The 23,889-nt window shown below is 44.2% G+C and overlaps 1 protein-coding gene across 1 annotated transcript in view; it reads right to left on the bottom strand.

Moving 5' to 3' along the window:
- The window catches only part of TMEFF2 (transmembrane protein with EGF like and two follistatin like domains 2), a 125,294-nt gene that overhangs the window by 7,169 nt on the left and 94,236 nt on the right, over nucleotides 1–23,889 (bottom strand). Inside the window, exon 8 of the mRNA XM_038142245.1 lies at nucleotides 1,012–1,135. Within this exon, the coding sequence (XP_037998173.1) occupies nucleotides 1,012–1,135 (124 nt within the window). The remainder of the gene's footprint in view (nucleotides 1–1,011; nucleotides 1,136–23,889) is intronic.

The following is a 23,889-nucleotide window of genomic DNA, read 5'->3' as shown; positions in this document are numbered from 1 at the left end:
AAAAATCCTGTATTGATGCTGCAGCCATCCACCCCGATGCTGCCTGCTGCACTGCTCACCAGTTCCCCTCCTGCAGCCTGACATCTCCACTCTGCTCTGTGATTTTGCTTTTACCGTTTTAGCTCTTGCCCTGTTTCCCCTTAATTGCCCAAGCAAGATGTGAAAATCCAGGTCAATGGCAGCAGCAACTGTCAGGGACTGAGACAGATGGCTTGGGCTCCTCTCAGGTGTGTTAGTGGAGCACTAACCCTGATGGGTTAAGCCTTGTGCTTCCTCCCTTTTCTTTCCCTGCATTTCCACAGCTGCCAGCACCTTGAGGAAATGACATTTTTCAGCTGAATGGAGCACCTAAAATGCAGAAGCTGCAAAGAGCAAAATGTCCTGGCTGTTTGTGTGAGCTGGGAGAAGCTGGTTTGAGGTTCTGCCCTGGGAGAGTCTGGTGTGTATCTTTGTGCTCCCATTCCAGTGTCCCAGGAAAATGGTGCTTCATGTGTAACAGTCCTTTCCCAGCAACCTGGCCACTGTGTGGACTTCAGAAGCAATTTCTGCCCCTGTGCAGGGAGGCATTCACTGCAGGAGCACTACAGTGCTTTCACTGTATTCCTCCTCCCTGCCCAAACCTCCCCCAAAATCACCTCCTGCTGAAGCAGACACCTCTGCCCCAGCCAGCTGCCCCATGAGCAGCACTCTGCCCCAGCAGGGACATACACTGGTGGCACTCCTCTCCCTCAGGCTGAAGAGGACACCTAGTGAGGTCTGAGTGCTTTGTGAAGGGCTTTTAAAAACACATCTGAATATAACGGAAGGTTACTGGATGGCTTTACAGTCAATTAACATTGTTCATAACTCAATACACTTTTGGGACATTGTTGAATAATTTAAGTCTGATGGATTTTGTAGCACAAAGGGCCATGGTTGCCATTATTTTCCGTGGCTGATCCAGATTAAGTGTTTCTGTAAGTCACTATTTCCATGTGTGTAGCCTTCCCTTGCTGGTAGGAGAAGGGTTACCTGCAAGACGGTTCCAGCATGTTTGTGGAGTGCTCACACTTGCCATGCATGCAGAAGCCGTTGTAATGCTCTGGACAAGGGATGTAGATCCCTCTTGCACTTTCTTCCAGTTTATTTGCATTCTCTGTGAACACAGGTGAAGGGGAACATTAACCTGACCATGTAGGATAAGGTGAAGTGGAAAACCAGAAGAACAAGATGTGAAACATGTTCATGGGAAGCAAGAGCAAGGTTTTGCCCCTTCAAACAGGTTGGCTGATTTTGCCCCTTCAAACAGGTTGGTGAGATTTGCAAAGGTTTATCTCAGTCTTTTATAATTCCTGTCAAGTTACAGCAAAAGAGACACCTGAGAAAATAACATGACTTCAAAATCTGATGACAGTATAGCACATGCAAAATTCCTGATTATTCCTGTTTTACTTTATAGACTGTCTCCTCAAACCAAGACAAGGTTGGGAAAGAGAGTATGGACATTTGCATGTAATATACATTATACATTTCTTAATTAACAGAACATATACAAAAAGACAATTTTATGGCTGAAGTAGAGCGGGAGTCCAGAGCTGAAGTTTATCATCAGTGCTGCACACCCATGCCCCAAAGCCCAGTGGCCTCCTCCTCATCCCACAGCATCCAGCACTTTAAACTACTCTGATGTTCTAAGCCTACTTCTGCAGAAGTTAAAGAGTCACTGAGACTGCAAATCCTGGGAAATCCCTTCCTGCAGCCAGGAAAATGGAGGCTTCATTTAGTTTTTAAACAGGTATGTGCTCAGCTTCACAGGCTGAAACCCAGAACGTTACCACCATGAACTCACATGAATTTTGTAGGCCACCAAGGTATTAATTAATCTGGGTAACTTTGTCAAATTCTTCCATTTAACCAATACTTATGATATCTCAAATGCTAACACTCCTTTTTCTGTGATAGTGTCTTCTAGCCACGATTAATTAAAAACAGAAGAATAAATCTCATGATGGATGTCTGAGGAAGTGTAGCTTGCACGCAAATAAGCTGAAGCATTTTTATCTTCCAAAGGAAGTCCCCGAGTGTTATAAAACAATTGCAATTTGTGTTCTGCCTCCAAGCCAGTCATGCCAGCAGCAGGCATGCTTAGGTATTATCCCACCTCTGGGAAAAGTGTGTGCAGCAGATCCAAGATTCAGATTTTCATAATGAATTTCTTTTCTGTCGCTGCTGTCCAAGGAGAGTTGTAAGAGTCTCTAACCACTTGCACTAATAAAGTTGGTTATATTGTCCTTATGTGGAAACAGGCAAGGACCAGCTCCCAGCAAATGAGAATGACAGGCAACCTCTGTGTCCCTGCTGACAGCATTAGCTTCTCTTTCATCCTTAGGATTTTCAGGACCTCTGCACTCTGGGCCATTATTGCATCTTTCCAAATGCACATATGCTGAACACAAGTCCGTGTGCCTCTCCCTGTTCCCTGATTACATTGGGATACCTGTGCAAGGCTGGTGGAGACTCTGGGGACCATGCAGTGCAGGGGCATGGGGGCAGTGAGGATTCCTGGGCTGGGGGCTGACAGCTGTCTCTGGGACAGAACAGACAGGAGGCATGTTACAGGTATGGTATAACCTCCTTTGACAGCTTGCTCAGGAATTTTTGCTGCCTGAAAAATGTGGGAACACAAGGTCCATTTGGTCTGGCACTAAACATTTTTGGCTACCTATCACCCTCTAAATGAGACACTGGCTACCAGCACATGAAATATACATACAAAATGATCACCCCTTCATGCATGTTCCTTTACGTGCTGGAAATCCCCCCAGAAAGAATAAATGTGTGTGATGTGTCAGCTATCAATGGACTTGCCCAACGCACACATGTAGATCTCAATGTGCTCAGGACTTGTGGGGCTCCCTTCCCGTGTAGTGATCACCTATGCACTGTGCCTGATGGGTTCTGGGTGTGCTTGACCTCTGCTATGGCCCACATTCAAATCTATTTCTGTCCAGGAAACTGCAGCAAGAAGTATGGGATCCTTATTAATACACTTTTTTTTTTTCCCATGGTGGAAAACATAATGGCATTTCCTTCAAATCCTCCATGACCAGAGGAAGTTTGCTCCCCTCTGAAGAACAGGAGACTACTCTGTGTGCACATGCACGTGTGTGTGTATCTCTGATTGTACCATCCCTCCTCTCTCAGATCAGCCAGCAGTGTGGTTAAAACAGTATGAAATCCTTTGGTTTAATTGTTGGGGTCTTTTTAAAGGCTCACTTCAAGATGTGGGGAAATTGTAACTTTCAGGACAGACTTACCTGGGACTTGAAAGGGAGAGCAGGACCTATCTGGATGTGCAGATGCCCTCACTGTGTGTAGGCTGTAGGGCTGGCAATCACGTGGGCAGAAACCATGTTTTCTTTAACAAGGTCTCTAGCACACTTTAAAGTAAATCTAGGATCATGCAGAACTTGTAATTACACCTCTAAGCATAACGTGATGGAAAATGCTTCACTGAATCCAAAATGAGATGGCCCGAGCTTTGCTAGCATTTGGAGGATAAACACTGCATAGGGTAAGCACTTCATACAGGAACACTTGTCACCTGTCTCAGAAGAGCCCACAAAACTTGGACACAAATTATCTGTATCTCATTTTGACTGATGACTCCTCCAAAAGAGCCAGGGATTTATATAAAGGCAAAGAGGGGGGGGGGAAAAGCATTTTTAGTTTGATCTGTCATTTAGGTTACCTGAAATACAGACCACAATAAAAACATCATTTCGTTCAGATTGAGAATTTCCCTGCCTCAAAACAGGTTATTTTTCTCACTACAAAATCCATCTTTTTGGAGCCAGTGTAGAGACCCAAACATCCAGGCATGCTCTAAAAGTCCCTTCATGTTAAAACTGACTGCTCCCATTTCTGGGAGGACCTGAGCACTTTTCAGCAATCCAGCTGTTGATAAGACACTAACTCTTATGAATGCATCACAGGGTTTATATCACCATGAAACAAGAACTATAAACTGGTTCTAAAAAGAGAGGATATAAGTAAAAACCATGCTGTGGTTATGAAGCAAACAAAAACTGTACATATCTTAAAAAAATATAAACCCAAATTAAATAAATTATGACTTCCATCCTTATAAAAACTTTGGATTATTTATAAATTCAGTATTAGATGCAATTTGTACTAGACAAACTACAGTATCACTACACCAAGGAGCCCCTCTACCACACCAACCTCACACCTACAGAAAGCCGAGCTAAATACAAACCCACTTTTTTCCAAGCACAGCAGATCTGTATGCATAAAGCAATCACACAGACCAAATTCCAAGTTACTCAGGTTTCAGTAAAGTTAAATTCAGTTGCTCCTCTTCACAGACTAGACTTGCTGCATTGTTATTGGCAACAATGTGGGCAAGTTTTATTTGTGCCAGAAGGACAGACTTGTACCTTTTTGTGATGGACAGGATTTGAGGCAGAAGCCAGCTGCAAAGACAGGAGGTAAAGATTGGACTGACTGGATCAGTCTCTCCTATCTCTGGACAAAAGAAATTCCTGCCACATTTCTCAAAATGCTTGTCCTTTTTATTTCAAAAAAGAAATACATCCTCCCACTCCAGATCAATTGTATTCAAGAATCTTTTTCTTGAAGCACTTTTGCGATCGAAAAAGTCACTCTGATGAAGCCAACATCTTTTGCATTTCTACAGCATTTTTTTCATCTTTAGCCTAACGTGACATTTCATATTGTTCACATCCCTTGTTAGTGCCAGCACATGACATGATAGCCTATCAAATAAGACACACTAGTCAAAACACTTTATTTTTAAGTGCATGGAGGCCAGATGCTACTTTGTGTAGCTTGAAACAGCTTATCATCTCTCACTGGAGAAGTCTCCCAGCTGAACCTGAGCTCTCCAACCTCTCTGTGGATGGCAGGGAGATGCTCAGATGATGAGCTATTTCTCTGGGATAAACGGGATCCTAAAAAGATATCCAGTGTGGCTGACCACCCATTCAGTGATCTTGCCTTCCCTGATGAATTGCCTTCTGAAATGTTAAATAAATTATTTAAAGCTATCTTGTCTAAATTCCTTAATATCCATGCCTGTTCCTGTCTTTCATCAAGATGACACAGAAGAATGATTTCAAATATATTTTGTATCATTTTAATTTTAATTTCTGGTTTAGCTCTATGGCTTTCCTTCAGTCTTTGGAAGTTGAATGTACACCCCTCAGATTCTCAGGTAACTATTTCAGTGAAAGCTGAAATTCAAAAGCTGGAGCAGCCTGCCTGGTGGCAGGATGTGACTCTGCAAGTGGTGAAAACAAGGCAGCCAGACTCTTCCCTGGACAGCCCTCACTGGTCCCCAGCTCCCATCTGAGCTAACGTGGAGCTTCTGTTCCACAACCAAACATGAGCAGTAGTGCTGCTGACAAAGGAATAAATCCACCAGTGCCCTCGATGAGGATTATATGAAGTACTGTCTGGAGTGCCAGAAAATTCTTTCCGGACATAAGGTCCTACAATCCACTTTAGAGAAATTAAAATAAAAATCTAGGCAAAAATAGGATTCTTGTATCCAAGAACTGACTGCCAGGCACTTAACAATTAGTTCTGCAGGGCTGATAAGTCTGTCATTTTTCATGTGTGAATCGGTGAGACTTTCTAGGTGATTTCAAGCAAGCAAAGTAGAATATACACAGCCCATAAATTCTGATGTTAGCATTTTGGCTGATGTACAGCAGGTAATGTTGGAGGTTTGGAAATAATAAGTATTAGGCTATGCCCATATGAGAAAATATTGGCTCACATACAATGTTAACACCTAGTGTACAGTCATCCCTGGACCAAGGGAAGACCTGAAAATACATACAGACACATATATTTCATCAAATAAGGGATGAGACAGTGAATGATGTGCAGCAGAAGCTATTTTGACACCTATCTCCTTGGAAAAAGTGGTTAAGGAGAATTGACTTACATAATAATTTAATCTTTTAATACTGCTGAGGTCAGTCAAATTTGCAGACGGAAGCTCTTGCTGATATTGAAGTAGTGACTCCTTGCACATCACATTATCAGAGGACACATGAAGGGAAAAAGGGATTTTTGGGTCAAATGCATGTCTTTAACCTTCTCAACCTCTTTTGGAAGCATATCCCCCCATACCTCCCTGGCAGGTCCCAAAGAGATGCTGCAGAGTACAGCACTGAGAACCTTTTTAAGAAAGTTCTTCTGCTCTGCATGGAAGAGACTTTGTGTGCAATTCTTGTTTGAAATCAAAACAAACATGCAGAGAGTATCCACCTGTGGAGCAAAGGCAGGGATGCTCTGTATTTTGGGAAAGCTTCAGGTGATGGACTACAGGTGAGAATCTGAACCCTGCGGATGAGCTTAGTGATATTTATGTTACTCATCTTCAGTCTTCTCAGAGTCAGCAAGTGCTGCTCTTTGGATGCAAAAGGGAACTTTCTCAGGCCAGGAACATCTGCAGGAATGGTTCAAAGGTACAGGAGAAGCATGGTAATGGTGCTGCTTCCTCTGAAAATGCAGAATTGCTTTAGCAGGTTTGCTGGTACTTCCCCCCCCCTCTTCAATAGCATCCAACAGGAAGCGAGATCCCAGAGCAGCTTAGGGATGAAGTCCTTCAGCAGGCTTTCGACTCCCTTGCCTTGAAGAACTGCCATGATAAATCCCAGCTCAGACCCAGCTCTGAGGAGAGAACAGAGATTTCCCCTAGGTCTTTGACCAGCTCCTTGGCAAGCCTGCCCTGCTGCACTGCTGCCAGCTGCTGAGGGCCAGCCCAGGGGGCACCTTCACCCCTCACGTTCCCTTCTCCTGAAACCTGCCTTTTACAATGACAGAGTGCCTCTTCACAATGAAGGAAATGTGTGCAAGCAACTCGCCTGAAAATCACTGTTTGGGTGGGCGTTGAGTGAGAATTCCGAAGGAAGTGCTTGCTGCTGCTCAAGAGGGAGCTCACCAGCCCACTCTCCCTGAGAGCAAGAGGAAAATGAGACACCAAATGTCAGCTGAAAACGTCTGGCACCACTATGTTGCAGCCTGAGCCTAAATTCCTCCTGCAGCCACTCCAAGTACAAACTTGAAGCTAGTTTTTCGACACAAACCGCACAAAAAAAATACCTTTCCCATATTAGCTGCTTCACCAAGGGGAAAAAAGGAAATGGAACATGGTGAAATAAATTACATTCACTTCTTTTCTCAGGCACAAAATAAGCTTGCTGAACATGGTAATTTATTAATTTTAAATGTCCCTATGCAAATCAGTTCCCCGGAATAAGATAAAATCCACTTTCCTTTTTAAAAATAATCTAGGGCTTTTTATTTTTGAGATGATGGCAAGATGTCCTAGTGCACTTTGAAAAAAAATATTGTGCTCTGTCTTTGCAGCAATGCGTAATTATTCAGCCTCCTGCCATAATTAATAATAGAAACCAATGAATTAAGACACTAATAATCCCCAGATGTTCAAATGGAGAACAGAATACTTTCAGCTTGTCAGCATATATATGGGGGCTATGCTATATATGTTAAAGCTGTTGCTGAACTTTGGAAATCAAGAAGCACTTTTATTTACAACATCTGTGAATATATCTTCCTTCTTTGAGAAAACTGATTGAAATCAAGCAACTTGTTAATCATTTTCCTGCATACATAACAAGACCATTTGTCTACTCTAAACCAGGACTGCTTTTCTATTTTTTTAACACTTCTTTTTCAGTGTCTGTTGTCCCCTTGAACTCACAGATGCCTTACCCTAGAGATTGTACAGGCCCTTAAAAACCATGCTCCTGCATGTAAAAGAAGGTTCTACCAAGCAGTTACTGCAATACAAAGTGCAATACAACCCAAAGTTGCACAGTGATGTGAGTACCTGACAGCAACCACTGCTCACATATCTGAACGGGAACACCCAGCAACGTAAGCTAAAATGGAAGTGAAAAACACCATGTGTTGCTCCAAAGCAGCATTTTCTCCATGTCCAGGTGCTCACATTAGGCTCAGCTCCTCCCTGGGGTGATTGTTTCATTCAGGGAGGTAAGGCAGGCTGCTGCCTTACCTTGTATGACCTCCTCTGCTTCCCTGCCACATTCCAGCCTCTCACCCTGACCGAGGCCACCCCTAAAGCAGCAGTCACTGCTCTTTCATGCTGCACTCAACCCTTGATTCCAAGACATCAGGAGGAGGCTGATGCACTGAGCTCTCCCTCCACAACCCACCCTTGATTCCAGGATGCCCAGAGGAGGCTGATGCACTGAGCTCTCCCTGCAGCAGCTCCACAGAGCTGCTTGTCCCTGTGTGTCAGTGGCACCTGCCCCTTCTCAGGCCAGCAGACTGGTGATGTCCCCAGCTCCCCGTGTCGTGTGTCAGCTGTCCCCAAGCCATCTCCCCACACTTCTGTGGACACAGACAGAGCTCCTTAAGGCAGCCACTGTCAGGGCCAGTCCCGAGGGCTGCAATCATTGCTAGGTTGTGATTTAATGATGCGGGGCTGTATTGTGGATTTATCAAAGCCCTGGGTAAAGGGGCCCTTATAGTTTGTACTGCCTTCTTTTGTGTCAGGAATGAATATATCTGTGTTAACCCCATTCTTAGAAAAGATTAAATCCCTCTTTGTGCTAACTCAGCTACTCTTTGTTTTTGGCAAGCTGCTGATGTTCCCTTCACTCAGATTCTCCTGCCTAAGAGAGATGCCACCAGCCCTGTGGGAGCAGCATCCTCCCCCTTCAGAAACCAGCAGTGTAAAGAAATGAAGTTTATCTCCTTGCGCATGATCTCCTTAGGCAGCTCATGACAGAGCCCTTAGAGGACGAGTTAACCTTATTATTATTGTAATTCTGTGTTGAAAAAGAGTTGGTGTCAGTTTAGAGATTTGTGAGGTTCCCTCCAATTAGGCTGCGTGCCTGAAGGCAGAGGGGCGAGTGCTGGATCCATCACACCAAGCACTGCAGGAGCAGAGCAGGGTGACACCCTCTGTGAGAAATTCCTCCCAACAGCTGAGCCCACGGCTTGTTTTCTCTCCCATCCACCTCTCCTCCAGCTACTCATTAGCGCCAGTGTTGGAGGGAGTAAAAAATGGACAGGAACAACCAGATCAGGGCTCCTCTCTGTCCTCCCCTCTGAAAAAGTAAGCCTGAGAGTTTCAATTTACTGCTTAATACCAGATTAAAAAGAGATGGAAACACCGTCCCAGTAGGTGGATGTTAGCAGCAGAAGATGCTTCTTTCAATCAAGTTGTGTCTCCTTCAGAGAAAGCAGGGATGGATCTCCAGAGGATGGCTAGGAGGGATGCTGCTAGAGGAATAGCTACATTTAGCGCTGTCTTTTGGGGCGCAGCAGACAGACCACCATCCCTGCTGCACAGCCCCAGCAGCACACAGACAAGATTCTTACTAACCAGCAGCTCTTCACAACCCTTCCCAGTCTAGCACTGCGGTGACACAGCACTATTGGTTAACTTTGTTATGTGATGATTAAGGAACAAAACTCCCCGAACTTGACCGAGTGGCGTCCTGCTGTTTCTGCTTTGTGTGCTACTATGCAGTTTCTATATCAAAGCAGCCCGGCTAGTGCAGCACTCCAGAGCAGCTTATTTATATGTAGATGTGGCTATATGACATTTCCAAATGCCATACATTTGCATATGAAGGTTCCACTTTTTTTCCCCAACTTCAAGTAAATAGAGTCTGCTGCAATTCCAAAGCAGTGCTTTCCCTCACTTGGAGCTGACAGAGAACCATCCTCCTTAAGCAGCTAAAAAAACCCCTGAAACGCCTAATTTTCACAATTCAGCAACCTTAGCTATCAATAGTGTCTCTGGGTGGGTCTTGTGATTTATAGCTGTACCTTTGATACCAAACCGAGTGCAGAGAGCAAAACTGCAAGACCTTAAGATTTCATATGAAATGGCTACAGATAATCTGCAATACCAATCAATATTTGCAAATAGGCCTCAGACATATGATAGAAGCTTGTGGTCATCCTAAAAAAGCCTGTGGGTCACATTCATTATAGCTATGAAGATGGTATTGATTTTTGTCACTGATTTTCCACTTGAAAACAAGAGCAGGAGCATGTTGCAGGAGCCGCTGAGGAGCTCTGAAACTGCAAACCTAACACAAAAACCACAACCTTATGTAACACCAGGAAAGCCAAGTGGACATTATATATTCAGCTTTCTTGTCAAAGAAGATAAGGCTGAAGCAGATGGTATGTGGGCAAAGTTTCAACCTGAATACATTGCCTTCTAAAAACCAACAGTGCTATGAAAACAGCCCTATTTTGTGTCATGATGCTGATGAACACGTTACCTGCACGTTGAAGAGCTCAGGCCTCGAGGTGTGTGCTGTAGAGGAGCTGGAAGAGTTTCCCATTGGCAACGTGTGCATGGCAAAACACGACTCTCAGCACTTCTCCTGTGCCACCTTGCATGAGCAGTATGAATTGTGTGTAATACACAGACTGAGTGAGCCCTGTCCTCGTGCACGCTGCAGCTGGGATGCACAGCCAGGGTGTGTGCTGAGGGAAGCACTCCTTGGGCATCACCAGGCAGTGTGGGAGGGCTGGTGGCCGGTAGAGCCCATGGTGGTCACCAGACATCAGCGGTCCTCCTCTCCCACAGCTCAGCCCTGCTCCCAGGCTGAGCTTCCTGCTGCCTCTCCATCCCCGTGGGCTGGGAAACACCGAGGTGGGGATGAGCTGCTCCTGTGAGCCCTGGAGTTCTGCCTGCTCTCAGAAGACCATGGCAGGCACTTCCTGACTGTGACAACAGGCACAACAACTCCCAGGAGTCACCTTTGCTGTGGTCTCAGCTTATGGAGTTTCATCCACCAGCCACTGCATTTCTAGAGCACCTCATCCTCCACTGCCAACTGGTAGATAGCATCAACTATGACAAATGGGATGAGGTGCCAGAAAGCTGATAAATACTTTTGATATGGCTCTAAAAATAGTGAAGGGATATTTGTATCCTTCTGACACTTTTTGAAAAGTAGATGGATATGCATGACCTAAGTTTGAAGACGGGTGTCAGGAATATTGATGTGTGGAAGGAGCAGGATCGTTTGGCTGCCGTTGCCCTGGGGGACAGTCGCATGACTGATGATGGCTCCATCTCCCAGCTGAGGGTGTGTTTGGAGGGGGCTCCAGATGAAAAATGGGAGCCCATCCAGAAAAAGACCAGGATTCATCTTGCCCACCTAGGATTTATAGTTTCCTTGATGGGGATTATGAAATTAGAGGAATGGGGTGCAAGTCCTCTCAGAGCAGCACTGCTGTGTCCTAAGTCATGCCCTTGCAATTCCTGCCACATTAGCTCCTGTACCATGTATGATTGAGCCTGGTGTGTTTCCAGGATCACACCTGTAAATTTGATCTGGTATTTCCAAACCTCTTCTAGAAATGTGGAAGACAAATAGAGTTTCTTCCTTTTCCCTCCAATGTCTAGAACAATGCAGGTTCCAATTCACACATCCATCCCCAGACGTCCTGAAGTTTTCCCTTCTTTGGCACCTATGCAGGAATTTAAGCACTGGTGCAAGTAGCAGCTCTTCCAGATTGTAAGGACTACCCTGACACAAATTGCTTTTAAGCAATTAAACTGTATATTAACAAAGCATGCTTCCAGTTTGTGTGGAGATGCACTTAGAACCTGTATCTACCTGATCATACTCAGAGAACAGGCACATCTTACATAACACATTTTCCATCCATCCTCACCCCTTCAGCTGCCTGCATGGCTTTTACTGGCAGAAAGATCAAGGCAATCAATGAAACAAAGCAGGAACTTCCTCTTGAGAAACTGCTGCACATAAAAGCACACCCTAATACAATCCAATTACCAGGCTGCCCCCTAATTTCCAATAGGAGCTCCAGGTCTGAATGGATTGTTTTCCACAGAGAAGCGGTGCTTGAAAAGGTCTCTGACTTATATTTAGGTCTGCCAGCTTGATGTTATGAGACTTTACTTTCTGGTTTCACACTTCAAACAATCTCAAAAAATTACAACTGAAGGCAAGTATGAATGGCAAAATTGTCAGAGGTTTGATGGAAGGCACGGATAAGAAAAGGTTACCCAGGTACGTGACAGCACGGACAAGTAGGTCAGGGATGTCATTTTGGCTACAAGGCCTTTCCTTCAGTCCTTTTGACACTCTGAAGGTTTTACAGTCCTAGTTTTGCACTGATTTTATGTTCAGTTTTGATTACTAAAAGCAGTTATTTTTTCCTTTTTTCCTTTTTTTTTGGGGCACATGTTGGCAAGATGCTGCCAAGCTGAAGTGTAACACCCACTTGGCTCCCTTCCCTCCTTTCTTTTTTTCCAAGGTAGCATCTGTGCTTGTAAAAACATGCTGCCTGAGAGGATTCATCCAGGAAACTAAAGAAAGAGCTGCAGAATTTTGGGGGAAGTGTGTGTGAGAAAATAGGAGACTGAAATAAAAATACTTGACTCCTATATGTGGTATTTTTGTATACTTCCTGGATCACATGCCTGGCAAATCCCTTGTGAATATCCTGGTTATTTTAATTGCCAGAGCATGACCCTGAATGGCCTGTGACTACTCAGAGATATGTCTGTTGTTGGCTAAAAGCATGGTTTCAGCCATACTTTTCACTGCTTTTGCTCAGGCTATTCAGAAAAGTTTTGTTATGCTCAGAAACATTTTATTGGCATGTTGCAAACCTGGGATCACTCCTCCATACAAATCAAATGCTACACTTGCTGAGGGATGAATCCTGAGTGGTTTGATGCTATTTTTACTCACCCCTTTTGCCCTGAGTCCTGCATTGTAAAACTGTGATGGCAACGGGTCCACACAGTCTACAACCTTGCTTTTTGTATCAGCTGTATTGTTAAAATCTTTTGTGGCTGCTCAGAGGGCTGGCTTTCAGCAGACTGTATGTTTGAAATTCCTACTTGGTAAACAGGAGCACACCAAGCAGTGTGCATCCTTTCCCATGCCTGGAGCGGGAGAGATATCCCTTACTGGTCCCAATTTTCAGTGCAGGAGAAAATGGATAAAACAATATAAAATGTCACTGCAGCAAAACCTGCTATTTTACCAAAGATACACTCTTTCCCATCTGTCATGAAACCCTGCAATGGAGGGACAGAGCCAAAACCTTTGTGTGTTCTTGGGTTTGCATCAAAAGGCTCCAATATCACCGCACAAATTTGAGCTTTTTGCTTATTTCTCCAGTACCACAGGTCCATCAGGCAGTAGCTGATCTCTGAGATGCACAAAGGAGCCCACCCAAGGCTGCAGAACACACTTTGTGCCTATCAGAGCCTCCAAGGCACACTGAAGACACCGCTATGGGGCTGTCACCTCCCCTTGTCCACTCACTGCAAACCCTTCCAGTGTCCTCGAGCTCACTTCCCCACGGACCTAGCCCAGACTCTGCCTGCTGAAATAAGCCAACAGCAGACAGCATCTGGTGGCCTATCTCCCATCAAACCCTTCCATCCAGACCCCTGGCCATCCCTGAGTGATGGGACAGAAAGCAAGCACAGAGCTCACCCTGCAATTTCCTTCCATAAAGAGTGGAACAGCTTCTCTACGCCCCAGAGGCCCTAGGATTCATCACCGGTCACACAGCTCATTTTGAAGCACAGGCAGAAAAGCCTATTAAGAATATCTTTTTTTAAATAAATGAATACCTGCATTTACCATTTTTATACACCTGTTATTATTGTCTTGCAGCAGTGCCACAGAAGTGAGCTGTAAAGATGGCATTTGTGACAGTAAAGGGTTTGGTATTTTAACTCCGTGCCCACTCCTGGAGCTAATATTGAAAGCAGGAGAAGCTGAATGGAAAAGAAAGGGCAATTCCATGAAATGGAAAATTTACTAAGAATAAAAATGGACAAAAAAGCCATACAGAGAAACCTCAAAGCCATTAAACTCAATGGCCATTCTCCCACTACCGTCAGCAAGGCTGGAATTTTACCTACTGCCTCTTTAAATCTTATTGACTCTTATAACAGCATTTTAAACCAAACAGCTGACATCCTTCTGCCCAGCCAAGGCCTTTTAAATCACTGAAATGCAGGATGGAAAAAAAATCTGCAGCGCCAGATGTGTCTAAAAACAGTCACAGTTCTTGTTGAGGCAATCTGCAGAGGAAAATGGTTAGTATTTATCATGCCTGACAAAACACTAATAGTTTATCAGTTTTGATATTATAGACTAATAACAAGCTTTTCCATGGCTACTTCATTTGCAGAGCATGGAGACAGGCTGCACGACTGTTACTTGATTTTAGAACAGTGCTTTTTATTTAATCCTTTCTCGTCCTAGCTGGATGGAAGCACGCTTCCATTATTAAATGAAATTGTAAACTAAATACTCTAGGGAAGGGGTGTTTCTGATGTATACCTGACACAGCTTTAAACCACAGATAAAATAAGAGGGAGATAAAAACCCTAGGAAGAGAGTTTTAATTTATTTCCCCCCCCTGAAAAATATTTTGCCATTATGTAATGCTGTCTAAAATGGCTAAGGCTTGTGGTACCAGCAGTAGGCAAAGCAGAGCATTTTGATTCAGGGCTGATAATATTCTGGCATGCACTGCCACAGGTACTCTAATAGCACATTTTGTTTACAGCTGTTGTATTTCCAAGAAGAGAGTTTCACAGTCACTTAACGCTCATGGGTACAAGGTAAAATGACAGCCCAAGTGTGTAAGAAGTCACCCTTCTAGGCAGGTAAATACTGCTTTTCAAACCTGAGTTATCAAGAGCACTTCTGCTTGCACAGTGATACAGAGGTGCTCCTCAAACTGCCGAGGCTGGGTTTATCCTGAATGCAGAGGAATGTTTGTATGGACAGAAGCATGGGAGAAGGCACAGCTTATATTCAAACTGCTGCACCTCCCACTGAAATTCATATTTTCTCTAAATCATTTCCATTTCCCTTCAGAAACAAGCTTCTGTCACTCGTGGTTTCATACATTAAATGTTAATACGGAAAGAATAGTTATGTTGCATTGCTTGAAAAATCAGTGCAGGGTGTGGCTTTTAGCAGGTGTGTTCAATGGAAAGAAGTGGAACCATCAGCCACGTGAAGCTGTTGTGGCAAAACATTTGTCTGTTTTTTACTTTCTTTACCCAAATCTATTAAACCAGGCAAAATTTGGCACTTGTCTCCATCCAGTCTAATTCTGAAGGTCTACTAAAAATCAACATACCAGCTTGTTCTTTTCTTTTCCAACTGTATTTCCTTTAATTTCACCAGGTGCATTTATACTCCTGAATCCAGGTGAAATAAGGCTCAGGTTACCACTGCATGTGTCTAAATGATCAAATTATCTCGTGTTTGTATTGCAATTTGACATGATGATACTCCTTCTACAAAAAAGGATGTTTCAGTCAGTTCTGAGCAGCAACTTTCCTTATGGTTACAATTTATTTATTACAACTGTCATATGCTTTCATCTTGTGGTATTTTGATATCTAATATTTCATAAAGAATGCCAAAACATCCCATGAAACAAAATTCTGAGGAAATTCAGTTCTATGAATATTTCAAAATAATTTTTTTAACATTTCAGACTAGATCAAACACAAATATTTAAATGTTGATGTTTCCTGAAAATGGATATTCTAGCATCTCATTATAACTTCAACTCTCAAATCCTTGGGAAGGCAGGGATTCCTAGCAGCAAATTCATAGAAATTTGGCCTAAAATAAAGCTGCTGGGCATAAAAATACACTGGGGTACTCCTTAATATCTATCTAACTAATTCAGATTAGTGTAGTGGATGGCTAACAGCTGCTGAGCACCATTTAGAACAGTATCTTGCCTCAGATGCCTTTTTATTTTAACTTTCTTTTCTTGTAGGGGAGTTGAGAAAGGAAAGAAGATTCTATCAAGAAGGAAATGCTTTCAAGGTGTCAAAATGCCAATGACAGTATCTACCATGCTCCTGGCACGTGGATGAAGTGCTGGGGTTGCAGACTGGTACCTACAACAGCAGCACAGTGAGAAACCCAGGCACCCCAGCAGAGTCCCCCAGGGGTCAGACATGCCACCACCCTGTGTCACCCAAGTGTCAGACTGCTAGTCCCACACAGGAACTGGGCTGCACAGTCCTTCTAGACTGGGAGAAAGGGAGAAGAACTTAAGTTTCCCTGTGATTTCTGGTGTGCAGCAGGTCTGGGGCTGTTCTGCAGTAAATTTAAGTACAGGTCTGTGAAGCCACTTCATGGCCTGCATTGCGAAGTGGAGTTCATAGAGAACTCTGCTATTTAATGCTGGTCTATCTCAAAGGAGGGGCCTGAAAATGGTATAGATGCAGTACTAACTAGGTGCTACAAAGTGATTTAGTCAGATATAAAGAGACCTTTTTGGCTAACTGTAAATCCCTTCACAATGGCAGTGGCTGCAGCCAGGAATTATGGTGCATATTCCATACACCTATGGCAGTTGAACACTGGCTGTAGATCATGCTGTTTCACTCCCATAAACCTCAGAAAACAAAGGTTAGGAAAAACAAATTTTGGGAGTAGCTGCAACTAGAGCATAAAAACTAGCATGACCGCAAACCATAAATGTAATTTCTTGAGGGTCCCTACCCTTAGCATTCAAGATCCTATTTAGGAAGTAGGTATCTGGTTAAAGACAACTTGAGAAATTCAGCTTGCGTTGAGTTTTGGGGATCACATTTTTATGTGTAAGCAGGAAGATGTCTTTCTTTTCTGCAAGCTTTACCTTGAACACAGATACTGAGCAGAGGACCAAAAGATCAGCAAGTACTGAAAGGTTCAGGTTTGCTTGTGAAGATGGGCTCCTGTGCTCTAAATAACACCAAGTGTCACATTTGAGATGGCCACAATACACTGAGTATCACCATACAATTTCAGAAGCATTCACCCAGAGTAACACCACACCACTTCAGAAGGCTGCAAGCAGCTGCCCTTCTTGTCTTTAGCCCAACCTTTTACCCCCTCATGCTGATGCACCTGTGTGCCTCTGTTCCCTTTGGTGGTTGCTCAGTGCCCCTGGGCACTCCATGGCTCATTGCTGTCAGTGCTGTTCACCTGCTTCACAGCTGCACCCACTGGGGATGAGGCTGGGCCCAGCCCCACTCCCAATCACCACAAACTGTGTGCCTACTACCAAACATATATAAATGAAACCCTGTGTGCTTCTGGACTGGGACACAAATGGAAGAATCTGTAGAAATGCCTTCATGAACTCAGGTCTGCTCATCTCTGTTGCACATAGAATTTCTGTTTTTATCCATAACCTTTAAGAGAACAAAATGTTACAGAAGACTGCTAACATGATAGCATAAGGGGAAAATCAACAAGTAAGGCACACAGCAAGCAAGTCTTGGGCAAGCAGAAGTGTTTGGAGCAAGCTTCATGAATTTCTCACAGTTCTGATGGAAACCCCACATGAAAAAATACACTTGGATTACAACCTCCACCCTCACCCCACATATCATTTACACCTGAATTCACTTCCAGGAGTTAAATGCTTCAGAGACACTGACAACAGTAAAATAGCCTGGTCTGATTTTGTATTATTTTAGACTGGTGTTACAAGTTGGAATTGTTTTCCCCGTTTGTTTCTTACAGATCAAATTCTTAGCCTGGATTTATTGAATTTTCAGGCTCCCAAGCTTTAATGCAAATCAAATAGCTTTCTTCATAATGTTCACTCACAGCAATACGGAATTTGTTTATTATGGGAAAAAAAAGCACAAACGAATTCTGCAACTTTTGATTCACACTCATTAGTGACTGAATTAAGGGCTAAGCTTTAGAGGCACAAATGGAAATGTTCTTCCTCTTTGAGCTACATCAGTCTAAGGCAAAGAGATGTCTAGCAGTTCACCTGAGACCTAATTTAAGTTTTAATGCTAACAATTACAGGTTCCATGAGCATGACACTGGGAAATTGTAAGTAATGAAAAGGCACAATTTATCTCATTATAAAACCAAAAACCCCCAGAAATCCAAAAGAACAAGGCACATTTTACCAAGCTTAGTGCGTGCAATTCGAAGTTAGAGGAGAACTCCCATAAAAAGTGAGGTATTCTCTTGAGGCTGGCAGATTAAATGAGCAATATTTCTCTCTCCCTCTCGCTTGTTTTTAAAATCTCCATAAGCCTGTTTTTATTTTGCATGCTCCTCAGGAAGAGACTGTTAGGAGTAAGTGCTGTTAAATCACATGGCACAGTGCTCTGGAGTGCTGCAGTTTCCTTCCTGGCAGGGGGCTTGTTTGTGAGGCTATTACGTGACCCCTATGACAGTATGTCTGTCTCCCATTCCAAAAAAATTATGCAGATTTCAGCAAGATAGAGCCAAGCAGCATCTGAAGGTAAATTTGAGAGGGTTCTACAGAAGAAAAGCACTTGGGGTAGCCTGTGCTGCAGTGCCCATAGCAAGACAACTGCATTATTGCCCCAGCCTTTCCTATTTTAGAAATAAAACTTCCAGTCTTCCTTATGACTCAGGAAAATGCTTGAGTGGGACTTTCCACACTCCACCTTTTACAGCCCTGGAGTTAAATCACAAAAGAAGTAGCTGCAGGTTTTCATTTCAAAAATACCCAGGACAAGTGGAGGTTTGGGGGCCACGAGAGTCGTTGGGACTGACTCTGTTGTCTGCTCAGACTTGAGCTCAGAAGTAGCTGGCAGTAAGATTTGTTGCCCCAATAGCTGGTATCTATCACTGCCTTTTAGATTTTCCTCTGGACACCAACAACAGTGGAGGAGCTGCAAGGCAACAGAAGGGCTGGAGACTACCAGGCTGCAGGCACCTCTCTTGTGTTTGAAAACCTCTCAGAAGAATCCAGAGTGGGCTTTTTTCCTGTGTTTTGCAGAGCTCATCTACCACCTTTTCAGGACTTTCACTGTGCGTGAAACTTAAGTATACTTTCATAAAACCTTGCAAACAAATGCAAATAGCAATTTGTAAATGCAAACAACAATTCAAGCAACATTTAAAAGCTTTCTGTTTTTAAGTAAATGTATCAATTGTACCGTTCTTGTTCTTCCACAGGTCGGGGTGTGTGTGTGTGAGCACAGGTGGAGGCCACAGCTAGACAGCATTCATGCTGCCACACAGCTGTCAAAATATTAAAATCTATTTCTTTTTCAATTTAAAGTGATTTGATGGAATAGCAGGAAGGCTTTCTATATAATCTGTTTATTTAGTGTGAGAACCTCTGAGTCTGAGGAATCGAAAGGCAAGCAAATCTGCATATGCAAGGATGTAATTTCCCTCACATTTTTACAAAGCTGCAGATGAGAAATAGTTGCTCTCTAGCTGTGATGGTTGCACAGTGTTCAGCTTTGTGTCTCACTTGCTAATTCCATTAAGAAGAAAGGAAAGCCTGGTTCACAAAGGCACAGCAAAAATGCACCACAGTTTATATCCTGTAGCTGGGTTTTTATTATTTATCTGGGGCTTTATTATTCTTCAGCAGTTCAGCAAATGGCTGACACACTAGTAGACACAAAATTTAATTTAAACGGACAATGTCAAGTGGTTTACACTCCAAACTTAACCTACTTTGAAAATGTTATGATCTGGAGAAGGAATCTAGTCTGAAGTTCTCATATTTTAGTCCAGGGGGGGAAAAAAACATTAAAAATTGTCACTATAGAAATTCAGCACTGCTGTTCTGATTCCTGGCTACTCTCCAGGCCTGTTACAGACAACGAAGATGGTTGTGACTGACTTGTATTTATTTTGGAGTCCAAGGCTCTTGGACTTTTGAAGGGACTCATATAAGAGTATGAGACTCGTCTTTATCCCTGTAATGTGCGATGGCTGTCATGGCCTTCATCCCACAGCCCTGCCCCAGCCAAGGGAAGATGATGTGTTGACACAGATGGATTTTGCCCTTTTTGGTGGAGCTGTGAGTTTGCTTGGGCAACACATCCATCTGCTGGATTACTCGCCCGAGCAGCCCTGGGAGTGCCAGGATGGCCCCGATGCCAGGCAGCGGTCTGAAAAAGATCCAAGACTGTCATGCAGGTTTGAAATCCCATGGGGAGCCAGGAGGGTGAGCAGGGAACAGAGCAGCCATGAGCAGACGTGCAGCATTTTGTGCTCGTTATCAGTTTTGGGCACAGCAACAGCACTGGCAAGACGGACCAAGGCACTGCCTGCAGGAGAGTCCCAGGAGTCCCCAAGAGCCCAGAAGGCACCACCTAAGGCTGCTGCCAAGAGAGAGTTTATTGCCCTCAAGGAACCCAAAAATACAGCTCAAACTGACCACTTGTGGATGCACATTTTTCACCAGAGGAGACTATTTGGGCTGAAAATGCCTCCTTCCCCTTCCATCAGTTTCTCTGCGCTGCTGGCATTCAGCTGCTGAGACTTGATCTAATCAATGCTCATATGGGGAGGTTTGTCTGGCCTGGAAGATGATATTATGGAATAGGTCTATCAAATTTGTCAGTGTCTTCGCCGACAACTTTCATGAATATATAACATTGAAATATGGCACATCCATACTGACTTATTCCTTATGGTGCTCAAAATGGCTTGAAAAAAATCCCTCTGTAATTTGATAATAAGAAAGGATAAAGTCATTAGGGGGATAATTGCTAATATCCAGATCTTAAGAAGAGACTATAAATACTGAAGAATACAAATAAATAGGCAAATGGATTAACAAGATGAGAACTCCTTGATTGCCTGGCCTCTGAATTCCAAAATGCCACCAAAACAGCCTTATTTATGCATATAATGGGGAAATTCAAGAAAACATCCATCATGGGACTTTCAGCTCAGACACTACATTCTAAAACATACATTACACTTAAAATGCTTCAAAATGCTCTTTCATGGAAATTGCAAGATAAAGTGTATTTCTATTGGATTTGAGGGAAAAATCGCACCCATTCATTTATTCAGTAAAACCAAATCTCACTGCACAAACTTGATCAAGGTCAACGATCTGCCATTTGTTGAGGAGAATGAAAATCTCCCCAAGTCTGATAAATACCTTGGGGTTTCAGAAAGAGGAGAGGCCAGAACTGCACAGAGGCACAAGTGTACACAGGCAGCCGTGGCAAGGGCAGAATGGTGACCCTGGAGAGGCAGGACAGGGTCAGAGAAGGGCCTCCTACAGCTCATTCTTCTCAGGTTTGCTTTGTTGTAAAAGGGGGTACCACTTTTTGGGTGATATTGGTCTGGCACTTAAGAGTGCTGGCATAAATATTTCCTGGGTAAAGCAAGAGCCCTTAGAAACCGAGGTGATGCAAACCTACTGCAAAGATTTACCCCCCAAAGGAACGAGTACCCTCGGCTTTGCAAACCAAAGATTTGTGTGTTATTGGTGAGCATCAGCGGGCTGGCAAGAACAGGAGGGAGCAAAGATGCTGATGGAACAGACAGTTTGAATAGTTTGATATAGAAAAACCCAGCTGGGTGTTGGGACTTGTGGCTGTTAGCAGAGCTGCTGCCTTCCCGGGCCCCCGTGGTGGGCGTGCGGGGGTGGTTATGGAAAAACCCGCACTGCTCAGCCACCACAGTCCCTGCGAAGAGCATTTGGCTGCATTAGCATAATTGACAACATCAATTATGCCCACTGCTATGCTCTCCCCTGGGAAAGGCCGTCCATACAAGCCAATGTTTTTAAAAGCGTGCGGTGCTCACGGTCTCGGCGATTTTTATTGCCATTAAATGGTAGAGAACAAAGGTATTCTGTGGAAAGCCGCAGGCTCGGGGAAATTGCTTCAGAGGCTGAGGAACTGTTGCTTTTTCACACAAAGCTCCCCATGGTTAGGGCAGCATTTCCCGTCTGAGGTGATACGAAGATGGGAAAAAAGTAGCACGTACCACATTCTTATCACAGCCATCACCATCAAACATTTCTGCAGCTGAAAGAACATGAGGATGGCACAGAGCTTCCTGTCTGGCAAACGCTGATGCATGAATGTTCACTGAGCCTCAGTTTTATACTGCTGCCTTCCTTTTCCCTGATTATTTCTGGAAGGCTGGAGTTGTTGCAGCTTTTTGATACAGCAGTCCCATTCCCTGAAGGTCTTCTGATGGGGTTATGTCCCAGACATTTGGGGACACTGGAGGCAAGTGGATTGCCCTGCATAAACTAGCAATTTTCACCCTACATGCTGTTACTGTATGTAAAAATGAAAAATTTAAGCCAGAGGAATAGTGCACACAAAATTTAACCTCAGCTAGCACAGGCAATTGTGGCTGAGGTTAAATCAGTGGATAGAACCTGGTGAGACCTGCCCAGGGAACACAGTCACCACCCTTGAGAAGCCCACCGGGGCCTGAGCCACACCAGAAGCCCCAAGAAGTGGCTTTCTAAAGGAGCAATAATGGGGTGTCTTCCTGTGCCTAAAGTATGTACTGGACTTCACTGCTGATTGAGGATGCCTCCATCACTCCCAGGGCTGTAGGGGAGCAAGGTGCCCTGTGTCCTTTCCACAGGTCTCTGTCAACTCTCACTGGACCATCTGTTCCCACAATCCTTCTGACCTCCTGGTGCTTGGAGACCATCTCCACTACAGACCTGCTCCTCTGTGCCTTGGCTCTGCCCTGTCAAATAACCCAGATTCCTCCTGAGGTCCCTCCTTGGCTCCCAACCCCTGACAACACTTTGCTGCAGTCAATTTTCTTCTACCCACCGCCTCTCCTCTTGAATGTGGGCTGAAATATCATCTCTCCTAAGCAAGAGCTATTCTCTTCCTCCTGCACACTTGAGCTCAAGGTACCTTCTGGGCTCCTCCTCCTCCATGACCCGTGACACGGCTTTCTTTTGTCACCACTGCAATCTCCTCCTCCTCTCCAATCCCCAACCTGCCTTTCCCTCCCTTCTTGTTACAACTCAGTTACTTCCTGCTGTCTCCTCTCTGGCTGATGTGGGTCCCTGCCATCCCAAAGCAAATCCATCCGGCAGCAGCAGCGTAGGACAGGCTGCACACTGAAAAGGGGCTCCAGGCCTTCATCTCAGCTTGGGGAAGCCAGTGCTCCCCTCAACTCTCCAGCAAGAAAGAAAAAGGATTTAAGATAAGATTACTTGTCCTTGTTTCTAACTTAAAATAAATAATTTTGACCTACTTGGCCTTATCTCTTGGTCCCCTGTCCCCCCAGGACACAACATCAGCCCTTCCTGCTTTTTAAGAAAACTGACTACTACCTCCCACAAAAAGCTGAGGGTAATCAAGAGTTTGGAGGAAAGACACTGAAGACTTTTTTCTTTGCATGTCCCTCTGTTCACCAATGGAAGGGCTCCTTGGCAGTAGGAAACACCTGGACCATGGCTCACCGTTGATCTTTCAGAAATTTATTCCAGCATTTTCTTTCCATAGCAACTTCTACCCTCCCTGCTTCGCGCTGCAGCAACCCCCAACACCTCGCACTGCTCTGCCTCACCGAGACATCATTTATTCAGAGCTCTATGTTTTAATCATCACACACTGTTTTAAGTAGGAACAGAACAATCATTTCTAAGGCCGGCTACCCCACTGTCACAGGGATGGCACAGGAGATGACCAGCTGGATTAAATCCTGCCTCAGCACCCCCCCAGCAGGAAATGTTCACACCTGTGAAACCGTCACCTGGGTTTCACCTGAGCCATGCAGCTCAGGCAAACCCAGCAATCCACTCCCACTCTCTCCAAACACTTCAAAACCACAGAAATATCACAAGACTGAAGCAATGAGTGCATCACCTGACCCATTTTCACCAGACCTTCCCAGAGGCTTTCGTTCTCAGCGTGAGCTGTGAACATTTGCATGCACGTGCGCACGCACACACGTTCAATTTCTAAATCAATCCTCCCAGGCAAAGGGTGTAAAAAATGTCTCCCAAACCTCACTAGTATTTACATGTTTTTAATTTCAAGTGCCATATAGGGCTATTCAGCCATTATATTTT

Source organism: Motacilla alba, chromosome 7 (genome assembly GCF_015832195.1).
Source record: "Motacilla alba alba isolate MOTALB_02 chromosome 7, Motacilla_alba_V1.0_pri, whole genome shotgun sequence".
Lineage (NCBI taxonomy): Eukaryota > Metazoa > Chordata > Aves > Passeriformes > Motacillidae > Motacilla > Motacilla alba.
Note: the sequence above shows the minus strand (reverse complement) of the source record. Positions and strands in the feature narration are given on the sequence as shown.